A 24,291-nucleotide genomic window follows, 5' to 3' on the forward strand; every position below is an offset into this window, starting at 1 on the left:
TATATATATATATATATATATATATATATAAACAAACACTACTGTTATAAAGGATTGGGGTCTGTAAAACTTATTATTGATGAATAGAAATTTTAAAAGCATTTTTTTTTAAATACAATATTTTAAAACATTATAAATGCCTTTACTGTTATCAATTGTATAAAAGTATAATTTTTTTTTTTTTTTAAAGTTACCCCAAACTTTTGAACTGTATAATGAAGATATTTTAATTATGACTTGCACAGTCATTTCCTGAGGTTATATTGTCACTTGTGGTTTATTTGTTTCACAGGGGAGATGAGCATGGAAGAGCTCTTAGAGAAGTACAGAGGAGCGTATGCCTCTGATTTTGAGGAGCCCTCAGCCTCAGTGTCACCGGACTCCTCAGAAGAATCAGAGGGAACTGAGGAGGAAGCGGAGGAAGAGACGGAGGGAGAGGATAGTGCTGATAATAGTAGTTCCTCCTCAGGTGAGCTGAAGTTTATGATGATAGAGTCACTAAAACATATGAACTGTTGTATGAAGTGACCAAATATCACACATCATCTGTGATCTACTCAATATTCAGATTCCCAAGTGGCTGTAGACAGTGACAAAGTAGATGAGGATGTGCAGGAGAGTGATAATGAGGATGATGGAGGAGAGGGAATGGAGGTTCTGCTGAGAGAAGGAGACCATAGTCCTACTGTACCAACATCTCCCCGACCTAAGAAAGAAATCAGCCACATTGCTGCTACTGCCGAGAGCCTTCAACCTAAGGGATATACACTGGCAACAACAAAGGTAGCAACACAGAAACACTGGCTGAAGAACACTGTTTCTGTTTATCATTAACTGCATTTGTGTGGTTTCTTTTTAACACAAGGTCAAAACACCAATTCCATTCCTGCTTCATGGTACCTTGCGTGAGTACCAGCACATTGGACTGGACTGGTTGGTCACCATGAATGAGAAGAAACTCAATGGCATACTTGCAGATGAAATGGGGCTTGGCAAAACCATCCAGACCATTGCTTTGTTAGCTCATCTAGCATGTGTAAAGGGTAATAAGTCCACATAAGTACTGCTTTCCCTATGATGCGTGTTGAAAATATAATTCATATAGTGCAGTACATTTTCTTGCTTTTTGCTTTTACAGGTAACTGGGGTCCACATCTGATTATTGTGCCCACCAGTGTAATGCTCAACTGGGAGATGGAGTTGAAACGTTGGTGCCCTGGATTCAAAATCCTCACCTACTATGGTAGCCAGAAGGAGCGCAAACTCAAGAGACAAGTAATAAATACAATAATATATTTTTAATTAAAATAAAGATATTTTAAAAACACTTCCACAAAATTCTTTAAAACAATTGTGTTTTCTTTTTGCCTTTCAATCTGTGATTTTATCATTGTTTTTCTTTCCTTTTTATTTTTGTTAGGGCTGGACCAAACCCAATGCTTTCCATGTCTGCATCACCTCGTATAAGCTAGTACTGCAAGATCATCAGGCTTTTAGGCGCAAGTCTTGGAGGTACCTCATTTTGGATGAAGCCCAGAACATCAAGAACTTTAAGTCCCAGCGCTGGCAAAGCCTGCTCAATTTCAACAGGTACTTGTATACATTAATTTCTTTGAAGGTCTTGATCATTTATAGGTCCCATTCTGACTTTTGTTTCATTATGTTTTTATGTGGAAAAACCCATTTAATTAGGATGTAATGAGGTGTTTTTTTTGTTGTGTGCATTCTATTTCTTTCTCTCAATTCTCTGTCTTCCATGCAGCCAGAGGCGATTGTTGCTCACAGGTACCCCTCTCCAGAACAGTCTAATGGAGCTGTGGTCTCTTATGCACTTCCTCATGCCGCACGTTTTCCAGTCCCATCGTGAGTTCAAGGAGTGGTTCTCAAACCCGCTCACTGGAATGATTGAAGGGAGCCAGGAGTACAACGAGGGCTTGGTCAAGCGGCTTCACAAGGTAGTACCAGTTTATGAATCATTTTTATTAGTGCTGGGCAACGATTAATCGCATCCAAAATAAAAGTCTTTGTGTTGTTTATATATTAAATATATTTATTTATAATATAAATTATATGAATATAAATATTTTCAAAATATATACTGTATGTGTGTCTTTATATATACATAATACATATACACAGTACACACACATATAATATATAAATAAAAACCTTTATTTTGGATGCGATTAATCATTGCCCAGCACTAATTTTTATGTAATTTATTGCATTTATGAAAATAGCACAAACATAGTTACCATGTTTCTCTTATGATTTTTGCCTGAGTTCGTTTGTGATATTAAAAGGAAGCATTTAGGCTTTTGGCTTCACATAAGTTTCCTACGTCTCTCTCTCTCTAGGTGCTAAGACCCTTTTTGCTGCGAAGAATCAAAGCCGATGTGGAGAAACAAATGCCAAAAAAATATGAGCATGTTGTGCGCTGTCGACTCTCCAAAAGACAGCGTTTTCTCTATGATGACTTCATGGCCCAGGCCTCGTGAGTAACCAGGGCAAACAGACAAGGGTGGGGTTGAGGAATTAGAAAAGGCATTTTTCCTTTGTTTATAATAACGTCCAAACTCAGGCCTTGGATGATAATTGATTGGATAATTTTTTCCGTACTTCAGGTGTTAGGGTAGTTTTTTTTTTCTTTTACTTATTGTTCCGTGTTTTTTGTGCCCCGTACCATGTTCTCCCAGGACTCGAGAGACTTTAACCAGCGGCCATTTCATGTCTGTGATCAACATCCTGATGCAGCTGCGGAAAGTGTGTAATCACCCCAACCTGTTTGATCCAAGGCCCATACAATCCCCCTTCATCACAAAGGCCATCATCTATTCTACTGCTTCACTGGTTCATCGGGCTCTTGAGACTTCACCTTTTGAGGTAAATGGTGAAGACTACCAGCAATTTCTAAAACTTTACTGTCCTGTGTGCTTGTTTAGCTGTATTGGAGTGTTCAATCCTGTTCCTGGAGGGCAATTGTCCTGCTGTGTTTAGATACAACCTGCCCCAACATGCTTGCATTAAAGTTTATAGTAATCATGACAAGGTTATTTTCGTAAACGAAAACTAAAACTAAGACTAAAACGATTGATGAAAAAATAATTTCGTAAACTGAAATAAAATAAAAACGTCAAAATAATTGGAAAAACTAAAACGAAACTAAACTAACAACAGTTATTGAAAAACTAACTGAAATAAAATAATATTTATCAAAAATAAATAATCGTTTTCGTAATCATAATCTCACCCCTTGGCGGAAAAATACGAGCTGTGTGGAGGTTTAGGGAAATAGCCTACCTGTAATGGCGCATCTCGCACATGGGGTTATCTGACGGAGAGACTTTAAAACCTGCATGGGTCCTGTTTGGTAAACGTGCACCAGCAGTGCTTAACAGAACACCCGACCCATTATCTGACAGCAGCACTAATTTAATTCTGTACCAGACCAGAACCATTTGACATTAAAGACCGCGAGTCGCGACCCGAACCGCACTCGCATTAAATCCATTACATCAGGTAAGCAAGATTATTTATTTTCTCATGTAACACAAGCAATCAAACCAACATTAGTCATTCTAAGTTGGTGCTTTGAAGAAAAACAGACATGCAGTGCAACATGATAATTAACAGGAAAAAAAGATGAGAACGCGCATCCTTTCTGAAAACAACACAAAACTTTAGCCAAGCATCTTGTGATCACTCTGCCAGGCTTTTGAACAAATGTGCATTGGCTAAATCACATCATACACATGCTTATAATTCTTCATAAATGAAAAGAACATTCAAAGCCTTTACTGTTAAATGCAATTGCCGTTATTATTGAATTTCATTAGTCCCAGTTTTGATTGATGCATGGCTGTTCACGGAAAAGTGAGCAAGACACCACAGTTACAATATCATGATTATGGTTAAATAAGAAAAGACATATAACCAAATCAGGCTACATTTATTTTCATACTAAATATCTCAACACACATCATTGGATAGGACGTTAAGCGCGACTTGTGTAGATTAATTTAGTAAAAAAGGCTTGCCTGCTTTCTTTGGTGTGTATTTGTATACTTCTATCTAATCAATCTCAGCATGCGTTAATTTTGTGTCGCTATATCTTTGCCTCACTAAGGTTAAATTATGCCTACATCTTTCTTTGGCCTGGGCTCTGGAAGTGATCTGTTAATTCTGCTGAACTTTAATTAAAACTGAAACTGAACTACCGTATTGTCCCGAATATAAGACGATGTTTTTTTCTTGGAAATACATCTGAAAAAACGCGGTCGTCTTATGTTCAGGGTTTAGACTTTGACATGTCAATAATACACCCACAACACTAGGTGGTGCCAAAACCGCATAAAACGGGTGTGCCATGAAATAGTAATGTAATGCGTGTTGTAAAGATTGCGAATAAAAACAAAAGAAAAAGAAGTCGTGACATGTAAAAAGAGTTGTGACTGTCACGTTAGCCTGATGGGACCAAACTCCCTTTGTGATTTTAAAACGGAAACCAATACGGTATATAAAAATGCGTTCACAAAATAAAAACTAAACTAAAACTAACAAAAATATGAATGAAACTAATAAAAACTAAACTGAATTTTATGGCAAATTTGAAAACTAAATTAAAATAAAATGAATTTAAAAATTCAAAACTATAATAACCTTGAATCATGAAGACAGTGGCTGTCCAAAATTGCCCCCATACCCTTATTTAGTGTAGGGGATGCAACCATACCATTTTTTCAGATCCAATCCCAAAAATTCTGAGTATCGGCCGATTTCGATCCGATACTAGCGCAGGCTTTTTTTTTTTATCAATGTAGAATTTTATACTTCTGATCGTCTTTCTTTTGTGTGTTAAACACAATTTACTAAATATAGACAACTTCATTTTAATGAAAAATAACAAATGAAAAAATACGTAATCATAATCTGACAAAAATACTATTATAAACTAGGTTAGTGGATAATTTATCAGCAAAAGTTATTCTAGAAAAATCATGAGTGCACAATTTTATAAAATCTAAACATTTAGTGAAATAACATTAGAACAAATAAAATGCGAATAAGTGTAGGACTAAATCTGGTGAAATGTTACACATTGCTCTTTGTATTGTTGTAAAATACATTAATGAAAACAAATAAATTTATTTATATATAAATGTATAATATAAAATTAAACGACATTTCTTTTAAATGTATTAGGCTAGCACAGTAATGGAGGCAGCAACATAGATAGGACTACCATATGTTGCTGCCTCCATTACTGTGCTATACATTAATTATTAATAGCCTTTCTTTTTCTGTCCTATCATAGGACAGAACACGAAATGCTATAAAAAAAATGAATGCGCAGAATGATGCGCTTGAAGCAACACGTCAGTCACAGTGCAGCGCTCCGCATAGAGAATTTCAAAGCACAAAGGAAAGAGATATTGATGCGTAGTTTATTAAATCTGTGCAATAGTTTGAGCCTTTTCTTTAAAGGGGTCATATGATGCGAATTTAAATTTTTCCTTTCTCTTTGAAGTGTTACAAGCTCTTGGTGCATAAAGAAGATCTGTAAAGTTGCAAAGACTAAAGTCTCAAATCCAAAGAGATATTCTTTATAAAAGTTAAGAGTCAGCCACGCCTACCTAAAACGGCTCGTTCTAACACGCCCCCACATATTATGGAGGACTGTTTCCTGATCCTGGTAGAGTAGACTACAATGCCGGCTGTTCTGACTCACAGACTGTAAGTACGTTTTCATATTTAAAGAATTAGCCACTGACAATTCAAACGCGAGTTTTGAGCAGTGTAGAGTAGCGCTTGTTGTTTGTCATTTCTCCGATCACAAATGCAGACATGGTTTTATGTTTACTCTGCGAGATGCAACACGTAAAAAGACAGTATAAGTCATTATAATCCGTAATTTTCAGACTGATGAGCTTTGTAAATAGACGCATTTCGGAAAAGTGGGGCATAGAAGAGAAACAATGTACAGTATGTGGAAAATTATATATTTTTTAACCTTAAACCGCATAAACACATTTCATTATACCAAATACACCAAATAATGTTCTTTTTAGCAGCATCTCATGACCCCTTTAAACAGTTTTAAATTTCAGTTACTGTGCGATCTTGGAGAGAGTTTCATCATGTTGACTGTCATAACCGAACGTGACACGCAGTTTGAATGCTGAATGATGACAGACAGACACAGCGGGGAGAAGAGTTTGTGAACTTGAATTTAACTATGTATAATGTACCTCACATTAAACTATGGAACGGCTTCAGAACAGTTGGACTTTGACTTTATGGTGCTTTATAATGTTTTTGTGATTTCGTGGGGCTTAACAATAACACAGAATAGTATACGCACAATATCGGATTTGGATCGGTCTCGTCTGACCATAAACCGATCTGGCAGAAAATGCCAGTATCGAAGCCGATACCGATACTAAGTATCGGATCGATGCATCCCTAATTTAGTGCTATATATATATATGTATAGTGGTGTCCGAAACGGTAGTGGACATTATGGAGTGCACTCATTCAATCCCACAATGCACCCCAAAAACAAGTGTATAAACAATGTATACGTATTTGCTCACTTGTTTTCACTCAATCATTCAGTGGACTATATTAGTAATAATGAAGAGTGATATAGGGTGCCATTTCAGACACACCCTTTGATAAAATGGTAAAGATATTTGAGTTTGAAATACTTGAAATACTCAGTACTGTGGTGATCCAGGAGTAGGACACTATTTTATTATATACCCCTGATGTGTAAAGTAAGTGGCCCTGTCCACTGAATGCATTAAAGGGGTCATATGATGCTGCTAAAAAGAACGTTATTTTGTGTATTTGGTGTAATGAAATGTGTTTATGCGGTTTAAAGTTCAAAAAACACATTATTTTCCACATACTGTACATTATTGTTCCTCATCTATGCCTCCTCTTTTGGAAGACCAAACAAAGTAGTTTCGCTTTCACAACGAAAAACACAGCGGCCTAGCATGAGGGGAAGCCCCGGCTTAGCGTGCGCTGAGGCCGGGATAGAGTGAGCTGAGGCCGGGCTAGCGTGAGCCGAAGCCCCAGCTTAGCGTGCGCGGAGTTGAGCTGAGGCGGCGGGGTCGAGAACGGCGTGCCCGGCGGATGCGACGAATGAGCGGCAACCACATGTGATGGACCTCGGGCTGGACTCCACGGTGAAAGTTGATGTATTCCCTCAGCAACCAGCACGGATCAGCTCTAGGCATGACGACGCAGATATCGTCCTCTTTTGAAAGACCAAACAAAGTAGTTTCGCTTTCACAACGAAGCACACAGCACCATGGCTGCCGCGTCAACAATACTACAGTGAGAATAAAAGTTACGCCGCCTTTCTTTGCGTGAACATTTGGGTGGCGTTATGCAAATCTTCCCACATAGTGAGGTAGATATGTGGGGGCGTATTAGAACGAGCCGTTTTAGGTAGGTGTGGCTGACTCTGAACTTTTATAAAGAATATCTCTTTGGATTTGAGACTTTAGTCTTTGCAACTTTACAGATCTTCTTTATGCACCAAGAGAAAAGGAAAAATTGAAATCGCATCATATGACCCCTTTAATGTTACAGGGACATATATGATAAAGTGATATAAGTGGTCAAATATCTATTGGTTGACACATTTTATTTATTTATTTAGTCATTTAGCAGACGCTTTTATCCAAAGCGACTTACAAATGAGGACAATAAAACACAAAATTATATAAATGTTATAATTATATTATTATTATTATTAATGTTTTATAATTATATAACATTAAAAACATTTTTACACATTTCTGTTATCAGGAAGTTTCTAATGTTTTGTTTTATATGTACAAATATCGCATGCGATTTATCGTGCAGCCCTATTTTGTTTGTTCAAATCTGTTTTTCTTTTCTGGACCCTCGGACCCTCAGAATACAAAAATGTCTTATCCCCCCCAAAGCGCTGTGACATGTCCATGTTGGACCTGGTTGGCCTGGAGCAGCGTGTGACTAGATACCAGGCAGATGTTTTCCTGCCTCAGAGGAAAGTGACACATCATCTTATTCAGGAGATCATGGAGTCCCCTGATCCTCCTCCCAGACCGAAGCCTGTTCGCATGAAAGTCAACAGGTATGACAAAAATATTCAAACACACAGTTGTGATGTATGATATATTGAACTGATTCAAGATATGACCAAAATTAGTCTTAAAATAAAGTTTTGGAATGTTCTTGTTTCTCTGCAGGATGCTTCAGCCTCTTCCTAAATCTGATGGGCGTTCATCAGCGAACAGTCCTCGCCCTACGTGCCCTACCACCACAGCTGTTCAGGCTCCAAAGCCTTTAATTACAGAGGTCACCCCTCCCTCACAGCCAGCACCTCAAGGTCAGTTCAGGGGGCCAAGTCTAACATCCTCATCAGCAGGTGTCACTCATGTAATGATGACATAAAGAGAAAACATTTTTATTCTCATTTCAGTTTGTCCTGTTACTCCTGTTGCTGCTGCAAGAGCTCCAGTGGCTCATAGCAGTGTCCCTTCTGCACCTGCAGTCAGGCCTCCAGCCCCCCAGCCAGTGACTGTACGCCCCTCAGGACCATCCAGCGTCACAACGGTGTCCGCTCCCCCTCAACCACCAAGCAACATTATGACTCAGAGGGTCCTGCTTAGCCCAGATATGCAGGCTCGTTTGCCATGTAAGTTCATTGCATCACACTTCATTGTTTCATAGCGATAAACAGTTAAGTTAAATAATTTTCTTTAATTTGTCACAGCCGGTGAAGTTGTGAGTATCGCTCAGCTGGCCTCCCTGGCTGGCCGACCAGTGTCGTCCTCTCAGGGCAGTAAACCAGTCACCTTCCAGCTACAGGGCAACAAGCTCACACTCTCTGGGACTCCCTTGCACCAAGTTCCTGTTCCTCAGCCACGACCCATCCAAGGTATCCACTGCCTTCCACATAAATAGATGAATAATCTGCTTGTGTAAATAATCCACTACCTGCTTATGGACAGGTTCCGCCTTTTCCTGCACGCCTTCAGTCTTTCTTTGAGTGTTTGGTGTGGTCTATGGCCTAACACTTTCTTCTGTGGTTGTGCCCTTTAGGAAATATAATGCATCTGGTTTCCAGTAGTGGGCAACACCACCTTTTTAGTCAGGCAGTTCTTCACACAGTTAGTCAGTCAGGTAGCAGCTCAGCAAATCCCCACCCAACCAGCACAATCCCAACCTGCTCTGGACTAGCAGTACCTTTCACCGCTACTCAAGGTACTGGCGCTGTCCTTGAGTTCATCCTTGTTTGGGTACAGCCTGTATCCTGGGTACCACACTACCTGTTACTCAGCAGAGCATGTGCATGGGTATTCTGGCACGGGGGGGGGTTCTAACTGCATGTGACCGCTTATTCGGATGGTTTGTTGGCTACTAACTCAATAGGTCCTGTTGAATGAAGGTATTAAGATATATGCAAACACCACTGCACATTTCAAGTCAAATCTTGGTTGGGTTTGTTTATTTTATTTTCTTGTTCATTATTTCATGAAGTGAGTGGATTTAGCAGTGTTCTCATTTCAGACTTTTTTCCTTTTCTAGTTTTCAGTTTTATTCTGTTCCTGTAAGTGTAATGTATGCAGGTTAAGTTTGTGAATTTGTAATTGTCCATGTTTCTCCAGAATTAAGAGACTAAATAATTGTTCTACCATTTACAAGGTTTGGAAATAGTTTGTTTTTCTTTTGAAAGAAATAAACATTTTTATTCAGCAAGTATGTATAAAATGATTTCTTAAGGATCTTATTAGAATACTGAAGTAATGGCTGCTTTGCCATTAAATTAATAAATTATATTTCAAAATATATTAAAATAAAGTTATTTTGAATATTAGTAATATTTTCCTTTATTTTTATTAAAAGGGTCATATGTTTTCCTTTGTCTTTGAAATGTTACAAGCTGTTTGTGCATATATAAGATCTGTAAAGTCGCAAAGATTAATGTCTCAAACCCAAAGAGATATTCTTTCTAAAAGTTAACTCATCCACACCTTCCTAAAGCACCTCATTAAAACACTCCCTCACAAATCTACGTCACAGTGTGGGAAGATTTGCATAACACTGCCCAAATGTATACAAAAAGAAAGGTGTTGTAAATTGTATTCTCGCTGTACTATCGTTGCTGCCACCGCCATGTAAGCTGATATTCCAAATATGGTAAGGGGTGTAACATTTCGTCACACGCTTGAGGTATTCAGCCAATCACAACACACTGGATAGCTGGCCAATCAGAGCACACTGCGCTTTTTAGAACGATGAGCTTTGTAAAAATCAACACATTTCAGAAAGGTGGAACAGAGAGGAGCAACAAAGAAATGTGTTTTTTGAACCTTAAACCACGTAAACACATTGCATTACACCAAATACACAAAATGTTCTCTTTAGCAACGTCATATGACCCCTTTAAATAAATGTAGCTGTTTTGAGCATAAGAGACTTCTTTCAAAAACATTGTAAATAATAAAAACCTTACTAACCCCAAACATTTAAACAGTAGTGTATTTAATAGTGCTGGACCTTTTATTGATAGCTCTGCTACTGTAATCCATAGTCTGGTGCCCAGTCTAACTGAACTTTCTTTCCAGGTGAAATACTTGTGTAGTTTCTAAACGCTCTTTGTTTATAATTCCAGTTCCAACAGCCATGATAAGTGGGCCTGGAATTGTAAAGATTGTTGTACGCCAAGCACCAAGTAAAGAAGGAGGGTCAATCCCGACTCTGGCTGTGCCTCCTTCTCCTCGTCGCTTTTATCCAAAGCGACTTACAAATGAGGACAATAAAACACAAAATTATATAAATGTTATAATTATATTATTATTATTATTAATGTTTTATAATTATATAACATTAAAAACATTTTTACACATTTCTGTTATCAGGAAGTTTCTAATGTTTTGTTTTAGGGCTGCACGATAAATCGCATGCGATATTTAATGTGCATCTTGTCAGTAAAGCCAGTTCTGTAGTTGGTGGTAAATCTCCATCATGTGCGTGCTCTCACATGGAGCAAAATTTACTACACCAAGCCATTGTTCACTGACAAGCTGCGCAAAACCACTATCATATATGTACATACATTAAAATATCGCATGCGATTTATCGTGCAGCCCTATTTTGTTTGTTCAAATCTGTTTTTCTTTTCTGGACCCTCAGTGAAGGTTAATACAAAAATGTCTTATCCCCCCCAAAGCGCTGTGACATGTCCATGTTGGACCTGGTTGGCCTGGAGCAGCGTGTGACTAGATACCAGGCAGATGTTTTCCTGCCTCAGAGGAAAGTGACACATCATCTTATTCAGGAGATCATGGAGTCCCCTGATCCTCCTCCCAGACCGAAGCCTGTTCGCATGAAAGTCAACAGGTATGACAAAAATATTCAAACACACAGTTGTGATGTATGATATATTGAACTGATTCAAGATATGACCAAAATTAGTCTTAAAATAAAGTTTTGGAATGTTCTTGTTTCTCTGCAGGATGCTTCAGCCTCTTCCTAAATCTGATGGGCGTTCATCAGCGAACAGTCCTCGCCCTACGTGCCCTACCACCACAGCTGTTCAGGCTCCAAAGCCTTTAATTACAGAGGTCACCCCTCCCTCACAGCCAGCACCTCAAGGTCAGTTCAGGGGGCCAAGTCTAACATCCTCATCAGCAGGTGTCACTCATGTAATGATGACATAAAGAGAAAACATTTTTATTCTCATTTCAGTTTGTCCTGTTACTCCTGTTGCTGCTGCAAGAGCTCCAGTGGCTCATAGCAGTGTCCCTTCTGCACCTGCAGTCAGGCCTCCAGCCCCCCAGCCAGTGACTGTACGCCCCTCAGGACCATCCAGCGTCACAACGGTGTCCGCTCCCCCTCAACCACCAAGCAACATTATGACTCAGAGGGTCCTGCTTAGCCCAGATATGCAGGCTCGTTTGCCATGTAAGTTCATTGCATCACACTTCATTGTTTCATAGCGATAAACAGTTAAGTTAAATAATTTTCTTTAATTTGTCACAGCCGGTGAAGTTGTGAGTATCGCTCAGCTGGCCTCCCTGGCTGGCCGACCAGTGTCGTCCTCTCAGGGCAGTAAACCAGTCACCTTCCAGCTACAGGGCAACAAGCTCACACTCTCTGGGACTCCCTTGCACCAAGTTCCTGTTCCTCAGCCACGACCCATCCAAGGTATCCACTGCCTTCCACATAAATAGATGAATAATCTGCTTGTGTAAATAATCCACTACCTGCTTATGGACAGGTTCCGCCTTTTCCTGCACGCCTTCAGTCTTTCTTTGAGTGTTTGGTGTGGTCTATGGCCTAACACTTTCTTCTGTGGTTGTGCCCTTTAGGAAATATAATGCATCTGGTTTCCAGTAGTGGGCAACACCACCTTTTTAGTCAGGCAGTTCTTCACACAGTTAGTCAGTCAGGTAGCAGCTCAGCAAATCCCCACCCAACCAGCACAATCCCAACCTGCTCTGGACTAGCAGTACCTTTCACCGCTACTCAAGGTACTGGTGCTGTCCTTGAGTTCATCCTTGTTCGGGTACAGCCTGTATCCTGGGTACCAAACTACCTGTTACTCAGCAGAGCATGTGCATGGGTATTCTGGCACGGGGGGGGGTTCTAACTGCATGTGACCGCTTATTCGGATGGTTTGTTGGCTACTAACTCAATAGGTCCTGTTGAATGAAGGTATTAAGATATATGCAAACACCACTGCACATTTCAAGTCAAATCTTGGTTGGGTTTGTTTATTTTATTTTCTTGTTCATTATTTCATGAAGTGAGTGGATTTAGCAGTGTTCTCATTTCAGACTTTTTTCCTTTTCTAGTTTTCAGTTTTATTCTGTTCCTGTAAGTGTAATGTATGCAGGTTAAGTTTGTGAATTTGTAATTGTCCATGTTTCTCCAGAATTAAGAGACTAAATAATTGTTCTACCATTTACAAGGTTTGGAAATAGTTTGTTTTTCTTTTGAAAGAAATAAACATTTTTATTCAGCAAGTATGTATAAAATGATTTCTTAAGGATCTTATTAGAATACTGAAGTAATGGCTGCTTTGCCATTAAATTAATAAATTATATTTCAAAATATATTAAAATAAAGTTATTTTGAATATTAGTAATATTTTCCTTTATTTTTATTAAAAGGGTCATATGTTTTCCTTTGTCTTTGAAATGTTACAAGCTGTTTGTGCATATATAAGATCTGTAAAGTCGCAAAGATTAATGTCTCAAACCCAAAGAGATATTCTTTCTAAAAGTTAACTCATCCACACCTTCCTAAAGCACCTCATTAAAACACGCCCTCACAAATCTACGTCACAGTGTGGGAAGATTTGCATAACACTGCCCAAATGTATACAAAAAGAAACGTGATTTCATGTTTTCCTTTGTCTTTGAAATGTTACAAGCTGTTTGTGCATATATAAGATCTGTAAAGTCGCAAAGATTAATGTCTCAAACCCAAAGAGATATTCTTTCTAAAAGTTAACTCATCCACACCTTCCTAAAGCACCTCATTAAAACACTCCCTCACAAATCTACGTCACAGTGTGGGAAGATTTGCATAACACTGCCCAAATGTATACAAAAAGAAAGGTGTTGTAAATTGTATTCTCGCTGTACTATCGTTGCTGCCACCGCCATGTAAGCTGATATTCCAAATATGGTAAGGGGTGTAACATTTCGTCACACGCTTGAGGTATTCAGCCAATCACAACGAACTGGCTAGCTGGCCAATCAGAGCACACTGCGCTTTTTAGAACGATGAGCTTTGTAAAAATCAACACATTTCAGAAAGGTGGAACAGAGAGGAGCAACAAAGAAATGTGTTTTTTGAACCTTAAACCACGTAAACACATTGCATTACACCAAATACACAAAATGTTCTCTTTAGCAACGTCATATGACCCCTTTAAATAAATGTAGCTGTTTTGAGCATAAGAGACTTCTTTCAAAAACATTGTAAATAATAAAAACCTTACTAACCCCAAACATTTAAACAGTAACACACTGGATAGCTGGCCAATCAGAGCACACTGCGCTTTTTAGAACGATGAGCTTTGTAAAAATCAACACATTTCAGAAAGGTGGAACAGAGAGGAGCAACAAAGAAATGTGTTTTTTGAACCTTAAACCACGTAAACACATTGCATTACACCAAATACACAAAATGTTCTCTTTAGCAACGTCATATGACCCCTTTAAATAAATGTAGCTGTTTTGAGCATAAGAGACTTCTTTCAAAAACATTGTAAATAATAAAAACCTTACTAACCCCAAACATTTAAACAGTAGTGTATTTAATAGTGCTGGACCTTTTATTGATAGCTCTGCTACTGTAATCCATAGTCTGGTGCCCAGTCTAACTGAACTTTCTTTCCAGGTGAAATACTTGTGTAGTTTCTAAACGCTCTTTGTTTATAATTCCAGTTCCAACAGCCATGATAAGTGGGCCTGGAATTGTAAAGATTGTTGTACGCCAAGCACCAAGTAAAGAAGGAGGGTCAATCCCGACTCTGGCTGTGCCTCCTTCTCCTCGTCCTGCTCCTGCTCAATCGGTCACCCTTCACCCACATGGCACTCCAAGCCCTGTTCTTAGAGCACCCACTGCTTCACAGCCTCCACAACGGCCTCCAGTTTATGCTGCTCCACCCCGAACTGTTGCTTCCTCCCAGACTCCACCTACTCGCCCGGTATTGAGAGTAGTACAGGGGCCACCACCACCAGCCCCAGAACCACCAGGTAAGTTGAGCCCAGATGTGGTTTTGAGAGTTTACATGACAGAAGTTCAAGCAAAATATTAAACAAAAAGAATATCAAGTAGAATAATCATGCATTCAGTACTTTGTGCTTTTCAGTAACAAAGGCAAATTCATCATCAGTGCGTGAGAACAGTGGTAATGATGTGATTACTTTGCGCATGAGCACTCCTAAGCCTGCATCCTCATCTCAGAGCAGTGGATCAACATCTCAGCGTCCCCGTGTTCAGCCACCACCTCCACCACGTTCCCCCTTCTACATGGTAGTAAATTGAATGTTAATCTTAAATTGATTTATTAATTCCTAAACTCAGAAATATGCATAACACTGTTGCCACTTTAAATCTCTGTTTATTCTTCTGACAACCTGCATCAGAGGGTGTAACACTTTGCAAACATACATGCCTATTAACATAAGAATCGGTAACTACATCATAGTGCATTTAGATCAGAGGAAATTACGTATTTGCACAGTATTTTAACTCTTATTCTTAGTATAAAAATTCCTAATGACCTATTAGTTGTTTGTCTGTGTCTACCATTCACATATTTGGTACTTTGGTTTTGACAGTCATGGCTTGCAGACAGCCGAAAGGATCAGCGAGACAGCCGAATCTCTCAAATCATGCGCATCAATGAGCTACACTGCAGTGCTAAGCCTGTGTATGGCCGTGAGGTGCTGGACTTTCTAACCTTCCTCCCAGGCACTTGTCCATCTCCGCCACGTCCCGTTATGAACAACTGGAGTTACTCAGGTTATAGCTCCTGCCTCACTGCACAATCACACCATACCAGTAGCTTCCTGGAAAAGAGCCACGCCCTGAAGGAAGCCATCCACTACTCAGAGGAGAGGCTTCAACTTCTCTCTGATGTCATAGACAGGTAAAGCTTAAACTTTAATTTAAAATCGCAGCTGAAAATAATAGTGTGTCACACTTAAATGCATGCTCTCGTTCCACAGGTTCACTTTTGTCATTCCTCCAGTGGAAGCAAAGCCTATTACCATGCACACCTGCCATCCACCTCCCTCCCTCAGACACCAGCAAGGCCATTTATCCTCTGTTCTGTCTTCCCATCTCTCCCCGCATACACACACGCTCCATCGCATCCAGTGTAACATGAGGACACATTTCCCTGACTTGAGGCTTATTCAGTATGATTGTGGTAAGTACTGTAATCCCAGTGCAGTGTGCATCTAGGGATTTCATTCTTATTATATTTACCATGTTAATACATCATAAACAATTATGTAGTACCAAAAACACTAAATAATAAATAGAGGAGACCATTTTATGGCTGTTTATCTGTGTGCAGGTAAGCTGCAGACACTCCACCTCCTGCTTAGAAAGTTGAAGGCAGAAACGCACAGAGTCCTCATTTTCACTCAGATGACACGTATGCTGGATATACTTGAGCAGTTCCTCAACTACCATGGGCACATCTACCTGCGGTTGGATGGAAGTACACGTGTAGAACAAAGACAGGTAAAATACTAGTCCCAGTACTCTAGTGAAATCCAGTAAAATTATGTTTTTGTATCTCAGATGTGACATCATTGGAATGTTTGTCTACTTTTCAGGCTCTGATGGAGCGCTTCAATGCAGACCGTCGCATATTCTGCTTCATCCTGTCCACCCGCAGTGGAGGTGTTGGTGTTAACCTGACTGGGGCTGATACAGTGGTGTTCTATGACAGTGATTGGAACCCAACCATGGATGCCCAAGCTCAGGACCGGTGCCACAGAATTGGACAGACGAGAGATGTTCACATCTATAGGTAAAGAAAAAATGAAACACTTTTTTTTTTTTTACATTTACGATCAATTATTGTTACTTTTTTAAATAAATGCTTGATATTATACCGATAATGGGAGCACATTGACATTTAAAATATTTGTTTAGGCTAATCAGTGAACGCACAGTTGAAGAAAATATTTTAAAAAAAGCCAATCAAAAGAGGATGTTGGGAGATATGGCAATTGAAGGTGGAAACTTTACAACTGCCTTTTTCAAGCAGGTATTGCTTATTTTGAAAAAAAATTTATTGTAAAATCTTAGCCTGAATTAAATTATGGAAGGATTGATTCCCCCATTGTTTCGTTCCAACAGCAAACTATAAGGGAGTTGTTTGATGTGTCAGAGGGAGAGAAGAAAGAGGCTGAATTGAGTGCGCCTCAGTCAGATGATGATGAGTCCATAAATAAACAACAAACCACTATTTTGGAACAGGTAATTTTGAATATATCCATTTGGAGTATTGCATGTGTCCATTTGTTTGCAAGGAATTTGTTCCATTTGTTACAAACCACTGAAAATTTTATTTCAATGTGTTCTTAAAACTAGGCCCTGTGTCGTGCTGAGGATGAAGAGGATATAGTGGCTGCATCTCAAGCCAAGGCTGAGCAGGTGGCTGAGCTTGCAGAGTTTAATGAAAATATCCCTCTGGATGATGGTGACAGCAGAGACCAGGAAGAGGAAGAGCTCTCCAAGGCTGAGCAGGAAATTGTTGCCCTAGTTGAACAGGTAGTCATTGTATTTATGCTTGTCTTTATAGAATGTTTAGAATGTTATTTTTCAGTCGATGCATCACTTAAACCTTTTTTTTAAATCATAATGTACCATTTTTCACTACATTTCAATTGTCCCTGTTCTTAACAGCTCACTCCCATAGAGCGATATGCTATGAATTTCCTTGAGGCTTCCCTTGAAGATATTTGCAAAGAGGAGCTGAAGCAGGCAGAGGTAACCATTAAACCAGTAACCAAGCTTTGATTATTTTCTGGTAGAATAAACCTTTAGCAGTTATACCCACAACATCTCTTATGACGTTACAGGAGCAGGTTGAGGCTGCAAGGAAAGGGTTGGATCAGGCAAAGGAAGAAGGTTTGAAACTGCATCAGTCATCCGACAGTGACAAAGAGGATTCCATACCTCCCAATACTGAGGAGCCTACACTAACCCGTCGCCCTCGCAAACACAAAGAGAAAGGTGCTCCTTCTACGAGGGTCAGTGGCAGGCTCAGAGGGACACCTGCTGACAATATATCCCTAACCCAGCGATCCCCAGAGAGAGGCAGGCGGGGGGCATGGATGAACTCTGAATGCAGTATGAGCCAAACCCCTGGGTCAACGCAAAAGTCGCCCCAACACAAAGATGTGCCTGAGAAGCTTCACAGTGGTCCAAAAGGGCGAGGGACAACCAAAGAATCCGTGTCCCTCACATCATCAGAAAACCAGACAATTCAAACCAACCCACAGCTCTCAGATTCAACAACTTTGTCCCCTGTTATGCGGGGTTCAGACACAAAAATTAGATATGTGCCATCCCCTCACCACCAGCCCATCTCCCCATCAAGCTCTGTGCCTTCAGCTGCTGCATCTCCCGCAATGGACATAAACTCTAGTGGCCATCAGTCCTCCTCCTCTACTGCATGCAGAGAGGACAATGAAGAGCAGGGGGGAGAGGCACTGTCTGAAAATATACAGTGTAGCAGGAGAGATAGGAAAACCTCTGTGTCATCAGACTCCATCTTTTCTCCTGAACATCGCTCTGAACAGGATGGTCAGCTCCCTCTTTCTCCTACTCTGGCATCACCTAACTCTCGCTCACCACGAAAGCGGCAGTCAGCTGAAAGGGAAATCCTCAAAGGGCTTCCAGAAGATTCTCCATCAGCCAAGGTCCTTCGAAAGCTTCCAGGTCGTCTGGTCACAGTGGTGGAGGAGAAAGAGCCCAAACGGAGACGGAGGGGCTTGAGTGGAAGTGGAGGAGCACACACTGAGGGTTCATCAGAGGAAACTGAACACGCTGAGCCAGTTCCAGACCCAGGCTCTCAACTGTCTGATGGAGGAAGTCAAACTCTTAAAGACTCTCCTCCCAAAGCAGTGCCCACATCCTTAGCTTCTTCCCCACCACCACCAACACAAGAGCAGGATCAGGCCTCCTCTCCATTACATAGTAGCCCAGGGAGAGGGCACCACCCCTGTTCCCCAACACACCATTCCCCAGATATGCCTGTCCTACGAAACTTACCAGTACGTCGAAGGCTTGAGACAGAGTCTCGAATGGCTGCACAGTTAGGAGAGCAATTTGTAGGAAGAGGTAGAGGGGTGGATCGGAGATCTGCTTTATCACCAAAGAAACCAGAATCGAATTTGGACAAGGATAGTACTGCTCCAAATGACTCAATGAAGCGCAAGAGGGGCAGACCGCCTAAAACACCTCCACGGGCACTAGAGCTACCAGAAGACAAGACACCAGTAACCCAGAAAACAAGTCCAGAGCGGAGTTCCTCTCACTCACCAAAACGGAAAAGAGGTCGTCCCCGTAAAGATTCCACCACAACTACCAGCTCATCCCCATCTTCTCCTTCTACATGTGCTCCTTCCTCCCATGAGCCTAATTTGTCAAGGTCCAATATTATGCCCGTGACTTTGCCTGCTGTCAGTAATACTTCACCAATAAGCTCTCCACTCAACCCCACTTCACCCTCAAATGCTGCTGAAGTATCGTCATCTCCTAAACCAGATTCTGAAACAAAGCAAAAAACGACATCTGTTTTACTGTCCTCTATGCATACAGACTCACAAAATATGTCATTGTCTACATCAGAACTTGGTGACTCACATGGTGAAACTCACACCAGTCTGAACCCCCTAATTGCATGCATTGACTCTGACACCAATACACTTGAAACTTTATCACACAACACTTCTGCAGCAGCAACCTCTCAGACTTGTACAGCTTCTTCCCCTACACTACATCCTCCAAGTCCTATCAGAGAGCCTCCCATTTGTAATGTCTCCATCCATGAAGAGGAACTTGCCTATACACCTGTGTTTTTTGAGACCAGTGAAATCACACCATCTTCACAACCTTCAAATGTCTCGGTGACTGCTGTAGAAACCAAGAAAGATTCACTCACAGAAAAAGATAATTTGCAGTACTCAAATACATTAACTCAAGTCACTTCACAACTCATACAAAGACCCAGTACAACTGAAGACTCTCCACAAACTTCTGTAGAACACATGTGCAATATAACTGCATCTTTTACTCCCACTCATCAGTCATCCACCCAGCCTTCTCCTTCACCTGCTTTGACTTCTGAGATTAAGCAAGAATCATCTTCATCTAAATCAGAGGTACCAGAACCTTCTGTGACACTGACTGTGTCAACAGTCCAACAATCCACACCTACATCTGATCAAACTTCTGTTCATCCCTCACAACCTCAAACTACAGACATTGAAGCAGCAACAGATTCAGCACTTGTATCTCACAAAATGTCTTCAGGGTCTTCACAATCTCCGTCCATCACTGATCAGATGACAACAGATTATTTTTCCACTTCCAATACAGATGCAGATTCTTCTCAGTCCACAAACATGCCAGTGGAGACCATGGCTGATAATCATGAAGGCCAACATTCACCCAAGGAGGAGGTTGTAACTGAGGAAGAGGTTGTGACTGAGGATACAGAGAAAATAGAAATAGACGGTCTTGCGGAGGAAAATGTAAGAGAAAAAGACAGCATCTTATCTCAGCTAAAAAGAAGGAAATTGGATAGTTTGCCAAAGGAACAGACACCTGGTGCCTCAGGAGTTGCCTCATCAAATTCAGATATCGAGTACCATGATGACCCTAAGAGTGATGAACCTGATAAGCCATCAGAAGGGGAGTCAAGAGAGGAGATAGAGACCAGAACTTCTGCCAAAAAACGAATCATCAGTAGGCAAAGCAGCCAGGAGTCAGTCCGTTCCTCTTCCCCATCTTCTGTATCCTCCTGTGGTACAAGATCATCCCAGTCCAAAAAGGCTGGAGAGAATAGGAGGCATGCAAAAAGGAAACGGGAAGATATAAAGTCTGAAAAAGAGAAAACCGAAGAAGAGTCTGACAAACACCAGTCCAACTCTTCCTCATCTTCAGACTCTGAGGACTCTAACAGCATAACAAGATGTTTGACCAGATCAACTCAAAAGAAGTTGAAGAAAGATGGCATGATTGCTAAAAATGATGAGAGCAGTAAGAGGCAAAGGGCAAGGTCAGACAAGAAGGGTAAAACCACCAATACCACAGAAGGGGAGTCCAGTGGAGAAACGTGTTCAAAAGTAACCCGGAAATCTGCAGGCCCACAACCCAATACTTTAGCCTCCCCTGAACCTGAGGTACTGGGCAAACGCTGCTCAGCCCTTAATGCTGCCGCCAAGCTCTTGGCAATGAGGGGAAGAGGACCAGACACACCCAGTCCCAGAAGTAAGACAGCAGCACAACAAAGCAAACCGCTGTCCTCTGAAAAAAAACGTAAACCCAAGGGGAAAACAGGACAGGACTCTCCCAAGATGTCTAACAGTAAAGCAGGGAGTGGCAGGCAAACCCCCAATCAGTCAACTGAATCACCACAGTCCTCTTCTTCTGCTCGATCAACTCGGCAGCGACCGGGCAGCCTGGTTCCCCCCTTGGAAACAGAAAGGGTTAAAAAAGAAGAAAAGAAAAAGGCATCTGATCAGAAGGAAGAAGGCGAAGATGAAAACAGAGAGACCAGGTCTTCAGGAGGTCATAGTGCCTGCAGTAGTATAAGCAGCGAAAGAGGAGCAGGCAGCAGTAGAAGTCGGAGTAGCAGCAACAGCAGCCAGCGCACCCACAGTTTGAGCTCACAGAGTACAGAGCCCACCCGCTCCTGTTCCAGGGCAGCATCCTCTTGTAGTGATACAGAGAGAGGCAAAAGTATTCAGCGTAAGCGTGATGGAGGTGGAGGCAGGGAAAGCAGGACAGAGAAGAGGTCCCAAAAGCAGGACAAACCTGAACTGAGTGCTGGATCCAGCGACGGGACTCCAGACAGGGTTCTTAGGAGCGTAGCTGCATTGGCAGCCGCTCAGGCACGTACTCCAGCTAGCAACACACGTTCTTCGTCCACCCAAAACCGGCACTCCAAGACGTGATAGAGAGCAGAAAAGTTATCTTTAGGTTTCAACAAGGAGTGACACAACAACTTCAGCGAGAAGCGAATGCAGGGGTTTTTTTTTTTTTTTTTGGGAGGAAAGTGGATCCGTTTCATTTAAAGGCCATGGTTTAGCTGAATGAGAGAAGACGAGAGGAGAGAGATCTGTTGCACATTGTGATTAGATCTGACCTCGCCTTTGCCCCCTCCGCTATCTTAAGTCAAGCCATTTATAATGTGGAAAGGGTCTTTAGATGCAGGACAATGATGAAGATTTGGTCACCTATTTAAAAATGTCCTAATAATTTGAGCTAAACCCTGGAAAATATTTTACCCTTCCACAAAGACTTTGGAACTTCAAAGTAGCTGGGCAAGAGGCAAGATTTATTATTTGTTCACACTATGTACTGTAATCATAAAGACTGGAAATACTATGTAAAGTATGTGTTAAAAGATTGGTCGCATAGATTGTACTCTTTTTACAGAGTTTACTAGTGCTGCAAATGGTATTGATGAGGAAGACATTCATTAATGCTACATTGAAATGATTTAGTGGGGATTGTACAATTGTAAAGTTTTTAGACTGTTGCATTCTGGATAATGTTTGTCAGCTGTTTTGACTATTGTTTGTTTCAAGTCAGTTGATAAATTACGAAAATATCTTCTATATCTTCCAGGGTATGAAGAAGAGGGCAGGTCTAAAAAAAAATATTATCTTTTTCGTTTGGTTTTGTTTTGATTTGTTTTTTTCTCTGCACTATGCTGGAGTTACTATTTGCTTAGATCACCTGTCTTGTGTAATGTTTCAGTCCATTACTTTTAAATTCTGCTGCTGCCTGCTTTCCCCATTTGCACATCTGAAATCTCCCAGACATTGGAGGATTGCATTGTGGTTTAAGATTTTTTTCTTCTTCTTCTTCGAAACATTGACTTGTCAGTACATCTTTACTGGTACCTCACTGCATTTTGTGAGCTCTAAAGTAAGTGTATCTCTTGAGCTTGTGATAAATCTTGAAATTTGCTTGTCATTTGCTTTATAGCAGTACAGAAATGGGAGACAACATCTTGCTATTTTTCTTCTCTTTCCCAAAGTGTTAGTCATTATGATCATCTTTACACATTAATTGTATTCACAAACAGAATCTAAATGAGTTTGATAAAATGAGTGCCTGTTGATCCATACAAGGGATCCATGTTAAAGTATAGAAGTTTGGTCATCTATAGTGCTTTGAGTGTAATAAGCTCTTCCACCCTTCATTGTAACAACACCATTATGTGCAACCAAAACTGAAATCTCCAGTGAAATTTGCTACTGTCAGCTACTTTTATTTCTGGGGTATTTGTCCTTTTTATGAATGGACCGATGCTGGGTGGGTAGGAAACACCTGAAAGAAATTAAGATAAATATCTTATTTTTTTGCAGAACATTGGCAGTCAAGTAAGTTGTAAGATAGCTTTCTTTGCCCTTTTTGGACAGAAAGATGGGGTATTTAGTAAAATATGGTGATGGTCTTATTTTCATTTTGATTTGTCTTTTCTAATTTGTTACATTCCTTATGTTCCCTTGTAATTCCACGTTGTTTTACTTGAAAGATTGAAACAAAAATGTAAGTTGAATAAAAAGACCAAAAATACACGTCTTCGTACTAAATTACTTGAAGAACGAGTTTCTTTATCAACATTGAATGGATCCTTTACAATACATGCAAACTTGTTGTGTCCCTTGTTGTGATTGTAAAAGTGCGGAATTGGCTCTCGGTAGATTGAGTTAACGTCCCGCAAGCCAGTTTGCCACTTTTAATCTGCGAGCTCCTATTCAAACCTCTTTTACGTTTTTATGGTAACGGTTCATTCAGTATCAACAAGACTGGCACAGGATTGATGATCCAAAAAAATCATTTTGGCATTACCAGAGTGAGAACCAGTAAGAGATCAAGCATTGCAAACGTGAAGTGAGAATTTGTACGGCTCTGTGTTCCCCTGACCTCGTGCTCTCATTTCGTTTTCAGAGCACTTGGCAACATTGTAAACATGAGAAAACCCGCTAACATTTCCTCCTAATCGGCCGTGAAAATCCGTGATCCTGCCCCCCGCTGAAACCACTGCTTTTTTAACAAGGACCGCGACAGGTGTGTACATTAATTCTACTAGACACATTGAGCTTATTCGCTGGATTTATTTAAGATTATTAGCCTGCTAGCGGGTTAACCTGCTTTTGAAACGCGTTCTGTTGCCATGGCAATTGTACAGGGAAAGTGCACTGACTTGCAACGCAAGGGAGTCAAGTGCGCCATTATTTTGGTTCAGCCTGGATTTCAACACGGCAAAAAGGTAGCTAAAAAAAACACGAGTAATTAGATAATTATTAAAAGAATAAAACATGTTCCAAAAATATCTATAATTTGTTTTAAAGTGCCTTAGTTGCACTATAATTACAATGTGAGTGTTAGGTCAATGTCACGGTATATTTCAGGGTGGACTGGAGAAAAAAAGTTTGTTTTCTGCTCTCTGTTATTCATCTGATAATCCACATTTTTATCTTTTCTACTTTGTTTTTAATGATT

The 24,291-nt window shown here is 40.5% G+C and overlaps 1 protein-coding gene across 1 annotated transcript in view; it reads left to right on the top strand.

The window, feature by feature from the left end:
- The window catches only part of LOC107552729 (helicase SRCAP-like), a 29,234-nt gene extending 6,799 nt beyond the window's left edge, over positions 1-22,435 (top strand). The window contains exons 4-34 of the mRNA XM_016234702.1: positions 293-469; positions 569-783; positions 866-1,043; positions 1,139-1,275; positions 1,421-1,590; positions 1,763-1,955; positions 2,358-2,494; positions 2,697-2,883; positions 7,962-8,131; positions 8,247-8,386; positions 8,480-8,695; positions 8,774-8,938; positions 9,103-9,264; positions 10,676-10,783; positions 11,197-11,201; positions 11,234-11,403; positions 11,519-11,658; positions 11,752-11,967; positions 12,046-12,210; positions 12,375-12,536; positions 14,463-14,774; positions 14,891-15,054; positions 15,363-15,673; positions 15,753-15,955; positions 16,106-16,275; positions 16,371-16,567; positions 16,693-16,807; positions 16,900-17,019; positions 17,134-17,313; positions 17,449-17,532; positions 17,625-22,435. Of these exons, the coding sequence (XP_016090188.1) occupies positions 293-469; positions 569-783; positions 866-1,043; positions 1,139-1,275; positions 1,421-1,590; positions 1,763-1,955; positions 2,358-2,494; positions 2,697-2,883; positions 7,962-8,131; positions 8,247-8,386; positions 8,480-8,695; positions 8,774-8,938; positions 9,103-9,264; positions 10,676-10,783; positions 11,197-11,201; positions 11,234-11,403; positions 11,519-11,658; positions 11,752-11,967; positions 12,046-12,210; positions 12,375-12,536; positions 14,463-14,774; positions 14,891-15,054; positions 15,363-15,673; positions 15,753-15,955; positions 16,106-16,275; positions 16,371-16,567; positions 16,693-16,807; positions 16,900-17,019; positions 17,134-17,313; positions 17,449-17,532; positions 17,625-21,728 (9,173 nt within the window). The 3' untranslated portion in view covers positions 21,729-22,435. The remainder of the gene's footprint in view (positions 1-292; positions 470-568; positions 784-865; positions 1,044-1,138; positions 1,276-1,420; positions 1,591-1,762; positions 1,956-2,357; positions 2,495-2,696; positions 2,884-7,961; positions 8,132-8,246; positions 8,387-8,479; positions 8,696-8,773; positions 8,939-9,102; positions 9,265-10,675; positions 10,784-11,196; positions 11,202-11,233; positions 11,404-11,518; positions 11,659-11,751; positions 11,968-12,045; positions 12,211-12,374; positions 12,537-14,462; positions 14,775-14,890; positions 15,055-15,362; positions 15,674-15,752; positions 15,956-16,105; positions 16,276-16,370; positions 16,568-16,692; positions 16,808-16,899; positions 17,020-17,133; positions 17,314-17,448; positions 17,533-17,624) is intronic.
- The last annotated feature ends 1,856 nt before the right edge of the window (positions 22,436-24,291 follow it).

The sequence above is a fragment of the Sinocyclocheilus grahami genome, unplaced genomic scaffold, assembly GCF_001515645.1.
Source record: "Sinocyclocheilus grahami isolate Dianchi unplaced genomic scaffold, SAMN03320097.WGS_v1.1 scaffold457.1, whole genome shotgun sequence".
Taxonomy (NCBI): Eukaryota; Metazoa; Chordata; class Actinopteri; order Cypriniformes; family Cyprinidae; genus Sinocyclocheilus; species Sinocyclocheilus grahami.